This window comes from Prosopis cineraria, unplaced genomic scaffold (assembly GCF_029017545.1).
Source record: "Prosopis cineraria cultivar Desert tree isolate PC_DT_omini unplaced genomic scaffold, ASM2901754v1 PC7, whole genome shotgun sequence".
NCBI lineage: Eukaryota > Viridiplantae > Streptophyta > Magnoliopsida > Fabales > Fabaceae > Prosopis > Prosopis cineraria.
In genome coordinates this window covers 20,454,338-20,466,653 of record NW_026555338.1, presented here as the reverse complement: position 1 = coordinate 20,466,653, position 12,316 = coordinate 20,454,338, and the positions used below count along the sequence as shown (strand labels likewise).

General features: G+C 34.6%; 1 protein-coding gene across 1 annotated transcript; it reads left to right on the top strand.

Moving 5' to 3' along the window:
- Positions 1 to 554: 554 nt before the first annotated feature.
- On the top strand, positions 555 to 10,684 carry LOC129315600 (uncharacterized). Its single transcript, XM_054959436.1, is given in 7 exon segments — positions 555 to 850; positions 1,269 to 1,340; positions 5,367 to 5,454; positions 6,090 to 6,222; positions 6,537 to 6,575; positions 10,456 to 10,493; positions 10,495 to 10,684. Coding segments are annotated over 7 exon segments (642 nt in total). The 5' UTR covers positions 555 to 618; the 3' UTR covers positions 10,535 to 10,684.
- The last annotated feature ends 1,632 nt before the right edge of the window (positions 10,685 to 12,316 follow it).

The window sequence follows — 12,316 nt, the reverse complement described above, 5'->3', positions numbered from 1 at the left end:
CCCTATTCTGTATCAATTGGTACCAAAGCTTGGAATTTTCACTCCACTTCTATTATCAAACCTACTCTAAAATACCTTTTCAGTATCAAGAATTATCATATGAGAAAACTTTGGAGGATAAGTTTATAACTTAAGACTTTTTAAGTTACTTCATAAGGTTTTTCAATCCTAAACTTTAATTTTTGGGTCCTTTGAATATTATGAAAGGATTTATTTTGGTTCTTTTTTATTTTTTCTTTCTCTTGGTAGTGTTCAAATTGGTGAATTTGAATTTAAATTTTAAATTTTAAATGCCACATTTTAAATTTATGTATTTAAAATATTTTATTCAGGTTAAAGATATATTTTTTACTTGGATATTCGAGTAAAATTTGAATATGATCGATCCTGGTTCGAATTTTTTAAACTTATTCGAGAAAAAATATGTTTTTTCTTTCTGAACCCGACGTCAAAATTTTGCAGACGGAATCGATCTAATCCATCGGAACTGGCTCGAATTATCACTCTATTATTCACTCCCACAATGGCCAAAAAACTGAATTTATTTATTTATTTTTTCAAAAGTAAACGGTTTTCGGGAATGCTCGCCAAAAGCTTAGCTGACCCTTGTTTTCGGCCATGGCCATGGCTACGGAGCTTGAGAGCGGCTTGAATCGCACTCAGGAGAGAAGCAAGGAGAGAGTGAGCTTAGAAGGAGAGAAAGTGATATTGGTGCCATACACGGAAGCTCACGTGCCGAAGTATCACCAGTGGATGCAAGACCCGTCACTTCTTGAAGCTACAGGGTCTGAGCCCCTTACCCTCGATCAGGAATACCAGATGCAGCTTTCATGGTCACAAGACCCCGACAGTTACTCTTTTTCTCCTTTCTCTCTTCCCTTTTGTGGATATTTGTGGAAGTTAATGTCTATTTAATTGAACACTGTGGGAAATGGCTGTATTTTCAAACGTTTTCTTCATCCGATGTTTTTATCCTTTCCATTTATTTCTGAATTTTGATGTACCGAGTAGATTGTGGATGGTTTTTCCAGAGTTGGTTTCTTAACGGGTATTCTATCCCATTTTGTTTACATTCGTGAAAGACAGAGTTTGTGCATTGAGTTTTCTTTTTTTCTTATTTCAATTTGTTTCGGGGTAAACTTTCTTGCAATTGGCATGAACAGTATGGAAATGGCTTTATTTCCAAACATTGTCATCAGGCAGGGGGGTTTTTGCTTTATCTTTCAATTTTGATGTCCTGAGGAGCGCTATGGCTGGTTTTTTTACAGAGCAAACCTTCATTGTGTTGGATAAGGACTTGGTTGTTGGAGAGTTTACACATGGAGAACCCCATGTTGAAGGTACCTTAAATTTTCAGCCATCATAATTTTGAAATTCTTTTAGGTTGAGAGAAAATTGAAGAGAGAAAAGGAGAACAGAATTTCATGCTTGTGACTCTCTGGATTTGCTTTTGATTCTATAAAGAGAAAAGAAATTCTTCACTTGATAGCTCTTATGCTCCCTATCTGGAGCAATCATGTTCCTCAGATTACATGTTCCATCAAATATGTCTCCTATTTCATTTTAATTATTACTGCTCAAATGCTCAATATTGTATCATTTCTTTGATTTGGATGAACTGTTCATATTTGGCAAACCAGTATATATTACAGAGAAGTGTTCTTGTTTCAAGCAACTTATTTGTTTTAGGTATTTTGCAGGTTTATAAATGCTATTTTATTGATTTTTTTATAAAAGTTTTCGTAACAGTTTCTTTTCGTCCTGATACATGTTCATTATAAACAAAGGAAGCAAGAGCACTTATCAATCTGCCAGTAGGTAGATTTAACAAACACAAAGTTTTGCAATCATCAGTAGCTACATTGGACTTATATGACTCAATTTGAACCGACCTCTTCTCTTATTTAATATATTCTGCCTATCCCACAAGGATACTTAAAAGAAGTTTGCAACATAGGCACTGGCCTAATAGCCCATATCCAATAGATTACGGGACATTCCTTTGCACATGATTAGTTGGTGGGACATTCATAATATTCTGTAGAATAATATTTCTTGCAAAGTAATTATTTAATGTAGAGCTTTTGTTGGTGGGACGCCCATAAAATTCCGTAGAATAGATCACACACTTGAGAGTTGTATTAGAAGTTGTTGAGAGTTAGAATTTATTCTTTCTATATTCCTAGGGCTTTCTAGAGTAGTTGTTAGGTGAATGTAATTTTCTCTCACTTACTGCTCTGTCTTGTACATGCCCTATAATTTTCTCTCACTACAACTACTGACTACGTTTTTCAGTAATCACTCTCATCTCATTATCTCTAAATTCACATGGTATCAAAGCCACTCCTGTGATTTTTTTGGGTTGTGTTTCATTCTAGCCTCTCACTTTTTTTGAGCGATTTCTGCTTTAGATTCTAAGTCCAGTGCCATTTCTTCTATTTTCAATGGAACTCCTATGATTACCACTGAGAAGTTATGTGGGCCTTCAAGTTACAAGTCCTGGGCTGCATCAGTTCGTCTTTGGTTCAAAGGACAGGGACATTTGGACCACCTGACTAAGTGGAAAGCAGAGATTCCTGAGGCTCAGCAATCTGCTTGGGTTAAGATTGATGCACAGCTGTGCTCCTTGCTATGGAATTCCATTGATCCCAAGTTACTTCCTCTTTGCTGGTCTTTTGAGACTTGAATTGTTGTCTGGAGTAAGGCTGCCACCTTATACATCAATGATTTTCGCTGTTATTTTGATGTGATTACCTCTCTTGTTAGTCTGAAACAGGAAGATGATACTACTTATGTTAGTCGCATTGAGTCCCTCCGCCAAGAATTTCACTCTCTAATGCCTACTACTTTTGATGTCCAGGAAAAGGAGTGGGACAAGCTCTTCACGGTTCTTACTCCATATAATCTTTATCTTGCTCTTAATCATCTTCGAGACCAAATTCTTGGTGGATCATCTCTTCCAGCACAGGATGATGTCCTTGCTCATCTTGTGTGGGTCTCTTTAAACAATATGGCTTCTCCAAAACCTACTTCTAATGCTTCAATTTTGGTCTCCCAAAGTTACTCATGGTGGGGGTGGATGTACTGGTCCTAGAAAACGTCCTCAATCCACTTATTGTAACAAGCTGGGTGATACTCAAGATCATTGTTACGGCCTTCATGGGAGACCCTCTCATATTAAAATGTTAAGACTTCTTCCACTCCCACGGACAGGCAGCCACTTGCTTCTATACTCTTGACTAGAGCTGACTATGAAGAGTATCTCTGTTTCCAAGTTGACAAACGCCTTTGTTGCCTAGACTGGTAATTCTGTTGCTTGCTTTGCTCATTCTTCCCTTGGACCATGGGTTATTGACTTAGGTGCTTCTACTCACATGTCTAGTAACAAGAATCTCTTGTCTCATTTTACTGATTCCATCTCCCTTCTAGCGGTTACCACTGCCAGTGGTTCTCTCACTGTTGTTAAAGGCATTGGCCAGGCTTCAATTCCTCCTTCTATTAATTTCTTTATCTCCTTGAGTGTCCTTACAATCTTATTTCTATTAGTCAACTCGCTTGTGCTCTTCATTGTTTGATTACCTTTAGTGACGTTTCTATTATCTTGTAGGACTGGAGTATGGGTCTGTTGATTGGCGTCGAGCATGAGTCACAGGGACTTTAATACTTTCCATCTACTATATCTCTAGCCGCTTGCTCTGCCATCCTACCAAATCTGGTCCACAATCCCCTAGGCCATCCTAGTCTTTCCAAAACAGAAGACGGTTGCCTTCCTTTCAACTTTACAGTCTCTTGATTGTGAGTCGTGTCAAGTTGGCAGACAAACTTGGTCTTTTTCCTAGTCGTGTCAAATAATCAAGCTGATGCTCCCTTTAAACTTGTTCACTTTAATGTTTGGGGTCTTAGTCGTGTGATGTCCAGTCTTGGTTTTCAATACTCTTAACTTCTATTGATGATTATTCCTATTGCACTTGGTTATATTTAATAAAAAGTTGTTTAGAAGTTCTCTCCGTGTTTCAATCTTTTTGTGCCGAAATAAAAAATCATTGTGGTATTTTTATTTCTATATTCCGAAGTGATAATGCAATGGAGTATTTTTCTACCCTATTTCAACATTATTTATCTTTGGAGGGTTTTGTTCATCAGTCTTCATGTGCTTATACACCCCAGCAAAATGGTTTAGCTGAAAGGAAAAAAATTTTTTTTTTAGCAAAGCTCTTCCGAGACCTCGAATAAAGTACATTTGTAACAAGCTTGATGCACATGATCTATACACACCAGCTTGAGGGGGAATGTTGAGAATTAGAATTTATTCTTTGTATTTATTGTATATTCCTTAGGCTATCTAGAGTAGTTGTTAGGTGAATATAATTATCTCTCATTCACTGCGCTGTCTTGTACATACTCTAGGAATATGATAGATGGTATATCAGTACAACTACTGACTACATTTTTCAGTAATCTCTCTCATCTCGTAATCTCTAAATTCACAGAAGTGAAGAGTTTGATATTCTGATCGACTTCTATGATACTCAACCCCATCTGCAAATTCCAGCCCTTGCATATTATTGTCTTTGCTGTTCTTTGTTTTTTTTTTTGACAAACTTTTCTGTTATCACTTTATCTATCAAAGTCCTATGACCAATGTCTCACCCAAGGCAAGACATTTTCACCAGAACTGCTACCACCTTTTCCATCTGAATCCTCTACAACGTTGTTATTGGCGAAACATAGGTTAGAACAAGTAATCAAGCACTGACAGTTTATCACTAACTATTATGGAATAGTTTTTTATATAGTTCATTTTTTTTCTATATTTACAAATGCCTTTTATAAATTCATCACTGGTGTATGCATGACGCCAGTTTTCATTGGTATGTTGTGAGCATGTAAGCAGAACCATTTTAAAATAGAGTTAGATTTAGTTGGCTGCTGTATAGTGGGCACTTCAGAATTATGTTCTCTGCATATTCTTGTCGTGGTAGGTTACTGTTGCTGGCATTTTTCCAGAGGCAACTGAAATCCCTCAACTTCTATGCCATCATATTTTATTCTTGTTGACAAACAGTGATAATTACTAATGAATTTTGCTAGAAGAATCATGCATTGGCTAATCAAAGATCCAGAAGTTACTAAAAATCCATCACCTTTTTATGTTCATCATATTTTGTTCTTGTTGGCAAATAATAGTAATCGCTCATTTTATGAGGGGTATGTATATTATTTGTCAAAATATTTTTTTGATGGTTTTTGAAAAATAGAAAGGTTTTTGAAAAATAGAAAGCTATACATTTTTCCTGACCCATTTTCCTATTTTAGAACCTCAAAATAATTTGTTAAAGGGAGTTATTAATATGCCCCCTTTTCAGCTATGGTTGGGGATGTAAATATATTCATGAATGACTTGGATGATCCTCAGATGGCGGAGATTGAGATAATGATAGCTGAACCAAAGAGGTAATTGGCTTGGCTTTTTATCATAATTGCATTGCCTGTTCCTTATATTTTCATAAGCATACTTGTTTTTTAGCTGTTTCCATGTTCTATCTTTGTCCCATATTTCCGTCATTCTAGAGCAAGTGAATTTCCATTTTTCTTGGGTGGGGGTCCTTAGTGAGAGAGAGAGAGGCAAGGCTTCTGTCTATCTATGTAAGTTGAGATGCGGTAGTTGCTTTACCATATTTAGACTCGAGTTAATGACTTCATATATACAATAAACAGAGGATATATTAATTGGTAATGGTTGGAAAACATGTCTCAAAATTATTTGGAATATGGCTTTTTTTTTTATGCAAGTTCAGTAATAGCCTTATATTGAGCCAAGCGTATAAAATATTCCAGACCATGAAACATTTTAAAAAGTTGACATATTATGTTATTTCCCCCCCTTAAATTTCACCTCTAACCTAGCCCTTCCCCATAGGAAAGGGACATGCACACACATCCATTTACGCGCACAAACATGTCAATGCCAGGTTCGAACTAGGACCTCTTCCAAGAGAGGGAAGTGGTGCTGTCATTGGGACAGCTTGAGTTTAGAGTATTACATTTTCTTGTACTCATTTTCTATAGCTTGTTTTTTGCTAGCATAGCCGTGGTAAAGGACTTGGAAAGGAGACTGTTGTGATGATGATGGCCTTTGCAATTGATAAGTTAGGGATCAACATCTTCCGGGCCAAAATTGGCGAATCAAATGCTGCATCCCTTGCCATGTTCCAAAAATTGGTTTGTTTGTTTCCCCATTTTCATATACTGTTTGCTAGACAACACTATAGGTCTTAGAACCATGCACATAACTTTTCTGCGTGGTTATCGCACAAGTTAATGCTTTAATTGGACAAATTGTTCCTCCTTTTGACCATTGACCACCCCCTTTCTCTGAATACTTTATCTGAAATATTTGTAATTCAAGATTGATTGAATAGTGTACAGGGTTTCATGGGCAGACATTTTCTTTCTAGGATTAAAAAGATTTTTTTCCTAGCTACAAATAGCTGTTTAGTTCTCCGAGATTGACATGCCTCATTGGTTTGGTGTAGGGTTTTGTGCAAACTTCGTGTAGCAACATTTTCAAGGAGGTGAGAATTTCTTTTATTTCTGTGGCCTCCTTAAACTGTTTTACATGCTTGTGCTCGTTTAGAAAGAAATACTAGTTGATTGATGGTTATTAGTTGCATTAAAAGAAAAGTAAATTCTTACTCTCAAATCAAAGCAATCATTGAATGGCTCTTTTCATGTTGTAACTGTGATGATTTACTTTTTAGTTCATCCTGTAAAGTTTGGCTGAAGATATGGCTTGGAGAATTTAAGGTATGAATAGAAAAGAAAAATCCACTAGACTTAATTTGAACAAGAAAGCTAGTAGTCAATGGAGAATCTCTGGGAAAATGAGGAAATTCTGATTATAAATCAAAGACGTCCTTTACATGCTATCAAACGACTTATTTATAGGCTAAAGAATTAGCCAAACTCTCTAGAATATCTGGACCATTAAGAAACTGACACTAAAAGTGGCATAACAGACCTGCACATGCTGAATTAAAGTAATAAAGATATCAGAAAATGAGATACGGACTGAACCACTAACATAACAGGCTCCTCAACTTGAGGAGCACTTAAAGCATGCAAAATAAATTCTAAATAGTGAAAATAAATTATGCTAAATCATGGCTGGACACGTGACTTTCTTCTAGCAAAGGTTATTTCTTTTGGCCAACTTCTTTTTTGGGCGAACCTTCTAGCACAGGTGATAAGCGGTGGTCTGTGAATATGTGCTGTACTTTAAATGACACCAATTTATAAACTCTAGGACGCTAATATTTTGTGTGCAAATTGTGGATGAAATCCTCACTGACAAACTTAAAATTCTCAAATTGAACAATCCTGTTTCTGCTTTTGGTCCGCTACTTTAGGCTTTAGTAATAGGGGTGGGCTGATTTGGATGGCTAATCCCATCGGTAACTAACTAGATTAATTGAGTGCTTGATGTTGCTCGTGAATTTCATATTCAATATGATTCATAAAGTTATGTGTTGACGAATGGAAATCTGAGGCACATATTCCTACTGAAGTGTAAATTAAAATGTTCCTAGAAGGAAGTCCAAGTACTTGAATACAATTTTGGTCTCCCTGGCTTAGAAATCAATTTGTCTCCGTTGATTTAAAGCTAAGTTTCCCCATTGATTATTTAAAAACGCTTCTGTTAAACTCTTCTGGAACTGATCTGTGAATAACTTAACAAGAAAAATGCTGATTGGGCAATTTATTTGACATCATGGCACTTGCTTATCATTTGCCTTGTAGGATGTTGGAATGCCAAATAAAATTGAAAAATCATTTGTGAGACACTTGAAAGCCATGTCTAGCCATCTCCTCTCCCATTTGCCCAAAATATCACCCCTCTCAATTTGTTCACGTAGTTGAGCCATCGGGGCTTCTCTCTCATTTGCCAGACTTTTCAACCAAGTTCTTTATGACTGAGGCTCTGAAGGTTGAGAGCCTTTTGCCATTTAAGAAGCCCTTGCCTTTGGATGACCCATAATTGAAATTTGGCAAGTCAATTGCGTTACCTGAGTTTTCATTTTTTTCATGTATTATTATTATTATTATTATTATTTTGGTGAAGGAGTTGTCTGAGTTTTTTTTTTTTTTAATTAAAGTTAGTTCTCCAAGGGCATGAATTCAAATTAAATCAATCCTTAGTCATTTATCATGCGGAGTTTATTGAATCCATATACCAGAGCTTTGGGGAACAACCAAAGGGGGTTCATTTGGGTTGGATTTTTGGGGGCAAAAAAAAAAAAAAACAGTGAGTTTGAATATGGGATTTGGCCTAGCGATGAATAGTACTATTATTTGTTAACTGTCAAGAACATTTTATATTTCTATAGTTGCAGAACCAAATCCATGAACTTATCCCTAAGGGTAAGGTTGAAAGCGAGAGATACTGTTTTCTTGGTTACTTCAATGTGTTTGAGAAATTAGGAGTTGAAAGATCTCACCTTCAAGCAAACATGAATCTCACTAAAGCTTCTTACCAACAAGCTACTCAAGAATTAGGGCTGCTTAACATGCTTGTTTGTACAAATCACTGATAAATCTCGTGTTTTTACTAACCCTTTGTTTGGATAGGGGGGGAAATATGGGGAAGAGAATACTTGGAAGGGAAGCTTCTAAAAATAGCAAAACTTTTTACCATCCAAATCCCAAACAAAGCCTAAAGTACAAGGATGAGAGGTTATTCTGGCTTTGATGAGCCCTAGGTGGTTGACCTCTAAGTGCCCGAATTCAAGAAGAATAATTAAGAATAATGAAAGTCTGGTGGTTCACCAGAAAGATTATATTTCTTGGCATTGGGTTTCTGGTCATCAGTTACAATGGGTTCAATTTTTTTGACAAATGAGAGGGGATGAGCAAGCGGATGACTTTCAAGTGCGTTGTAATATTCCACCTGTGATTTTTGGATCTCATATTGAGTTATAATGTGACTGCAAAGTGCCTGCCTGCCAAGCGTAAAGGCTTTAGTGCTTACTAAGCTGGAAGGGAAATTTTATTGAACTGCTGTGAGACTAGTGATGTCATATAGTAGTAAATATTGGATATTGAAGAGACAACAATAGCAAAAAAATATGGTAAGCAAGGATGAGAATATTAAGATGAATCTGTGGTCGTACAATAAAAACAAGATAGAAATGATTGTATGCGAGGAACATTGGCATGGCACCAATAGAGGACAAACTAGCAAAGAATCGGTGGGTTTGTGATAGGATTCAAGATAGGTAGAGAGAAATAAAGAAGATAAATCTCTATTAATATATGAAATCAGAATCTAATTTCATAATATTAATAAGGGAATATAGAACTGATAGAAGAAAGTAGAAAAAATAAATATATTAAGATGATGTAAAACAAGAATCTCATTCTATATTTCTCTCAATAGCCATGCTTAGGAGAATTTTCAAAAGGCCAAAAGTCTCAAAAGTTTGTTTTATTCTCCTAAGCATGGCTATTGAGAGAAATATAGAATGAGATTCTTGTTTTACATCATCTTAATATATTTATTTTTTCTACTTTCTTCTATCAGTTCTATATTCCCTTATTAATATTATGAAATTAGATTCTGATTTCATATATTAATAGAGATTTATCTTCTTTATTTCTCTCTACCTATCTTGAATCCTATCACAAACCCACCGATTCTTTGCTAGTTTGTCCTCTATTGGTGCCATGCCAATGTTCCTCGCATACAATCATTTCTATCTTGTTTTTATTGTACGACCACAGATTCATATTACTAAATACCTAAATAAAGTCTAAATAATATTACTAAATAGAAAATATCTAAAATAAATTAAAAATAATATTTATTTATAATATCTATCTTCCAAAATCACCCATTATCTCGAAATTCTATCAGTTTGGACATGTGTAAACAAGGCTAAGAGAGGTGGGAGCAGGAAGAGTTGAAGAAAAGTTTTTATCCCTATGAAAAGATACAGACAGTGAGCACATTGACATCGCTCAATCCATGTAATCAAACTTCATTTAGTGAGGCAAGGCTTGTTACTTTGTATTATAATATTTTAGATGGCAAATGATAGGCCATGTATCCAATTCTACTTTTATATATTACATTGATAATTGAATAGATGAACCAAAACTAGCAAACCAGGAGAGGTTGGGTCTAGTGAAAGAGGTTATTCTTTCATGATGTGATGGATCAAGATTTGAATCTCTTTTGAGAAAAGCATTTGGATTTAATACTTAACTGTACTTTGAGCAAGATTGTCTTCAATAAAAGGAGTGAGCAGTAAAAAAAGAAGTCAAAATTCCAAAAGAACCTGTCATTGCATTATTGATCTTTTTTTTTTTTTTTTTTTTTTTTAAGTATTGAAGCTGCTTTCTTTCACTTGCACAAGAAACTCGTTGATGATGGACTTGTTCACTAATTTTTCACAGGTGACTTTAGAGTTCAAAGTAACCCAACCCAAGCACGAGGATGCTGGCTTTGATGGGTGGTGTGGTCAAACACACATGAAACCATGAAACCTTTCTGGCATATGTCTTTTCTCTGATAAAATAACTCTCCTGATATTTTCATGTTCTAATGGTATATGGCTTTTAGGTTTGTCCATACTATGTACAATATTCTGACTTCTGATGTTAATGATGAGTCATTTAACTGATCTTTCCTTTCTCAACTTAAACACTGAACTTAAAGCTAGTTAGCTAGATACTAACATTTCATGTTCCATAAATTGCATGCAGTTTCCTGTGAACAAACCGTAAGCCTGTGATGTTGATTCTACATAGAAAACACTTGAATTCGGTGTTTGATATCAGGCTCCGAATGAAACTGGCATGTGTCTTTTTCAATATGTAGAGTGTGAGAAATGAGTTGTGCTATTTATGGCTAAAAGTAGTGCAAGTTGTTAATTTTTTTTAATATTATATTATGTTTGATATATATTAATTATAAATGTATGATATTTGTGATTTTTTAAAAGCCATGAATGTAATAGGAAAAATAACAACCAAGGACTGTAGTACCAAATTAATATGAGGCAAGGACCAATTGATTTTAAAATTGCAATGTAGTCCTTTGGTCCTTGATTGATATTAATTTGTGATATCAAAAGACCAATTTGCCCCTAAAAGTAAAAAAAAAAGAAAAAGAAAAAAAAAGCCACTTTCCTATCATTGTTGGCATCAGGTGCTGAATTGTTGCTAGCGGCAAGGTCACCGAAGCCCTTGTTGTTGACGACCCGACCCCATTGGTGGTTGGTTGCTAGAGTTCAAGCACCGATGATATTTTTATTCAAGAAATATTTGATTTAGGTGGATAAGGGAGGGTTTGATTTTATGATCCTTTGGCCATCTAAACAACTTGGCCATTCAACCCTTTAATTATATATGTGAAAAAAAAATAGTAAACAAAGTTTCTAATCACTTTCATTTTATAACATCACGGTGTGTTGTTAATTTATGAACTGGAATTGTTATTTTACCAATATTACTTGTTATTTTACAAATTGAGAGTTTTAAAATTTCATGCATATCACTTGTTAAACATCCAAATATATTGTTATTAATTACCAATAGGTTATTGTCAAAATTCAAACGAATATTTGTTGAGTAAACACTAACATATACAATTAAGTTTATCCTATCAGTTTTTTGAACTTGTTAAAACTTGAATAGATTGTTATAAATTTTGAATAAATTGTTATGAAAATTTAAATGTATATTTTTTGATGAAGGACTAGCACTTGTATAATTAAACTTATTTTATTCATTTTCTAATTTATTAAAGACTGAATGAAGTGCCGTTAATTTAGAATGATTTGTTGTTAAAATCTAAATGAATATTTGTTAATGAAAGATTAACATGTGCAATTAAGCTTATTGTATCAATTTTTTTAATTTATTAAAGTCCGAATGGATTGTTATTAATTTATAATGAATTTTTGTTAAAATTTGAATGAATACTTATTGATAAAAAATTAACATGTACAATTAAGCCCATCGTATATATATTTTTAACTTGTTAAAGCAAGTTAAAGCCCGAATTTACTTATATTAATTTGCAATGGTTTCTTGTTAAGATTCGAATGAATATTTGTTGATGAAAAATTAACATGTGTAATTAAGCCCATCCTATATGTTTTTTTGGTTTGTTAAAGCTTAAATGGATCGATGTTAATTTAGAATGAGTTATTGTTAAAATTTAAATAAATACTTGTTGATAAAAGACTAACACGTACAATTATGCCTATCATATCCAGTTTTCTAGCTTGTTAAGCTTGAATAGACTGTTGTC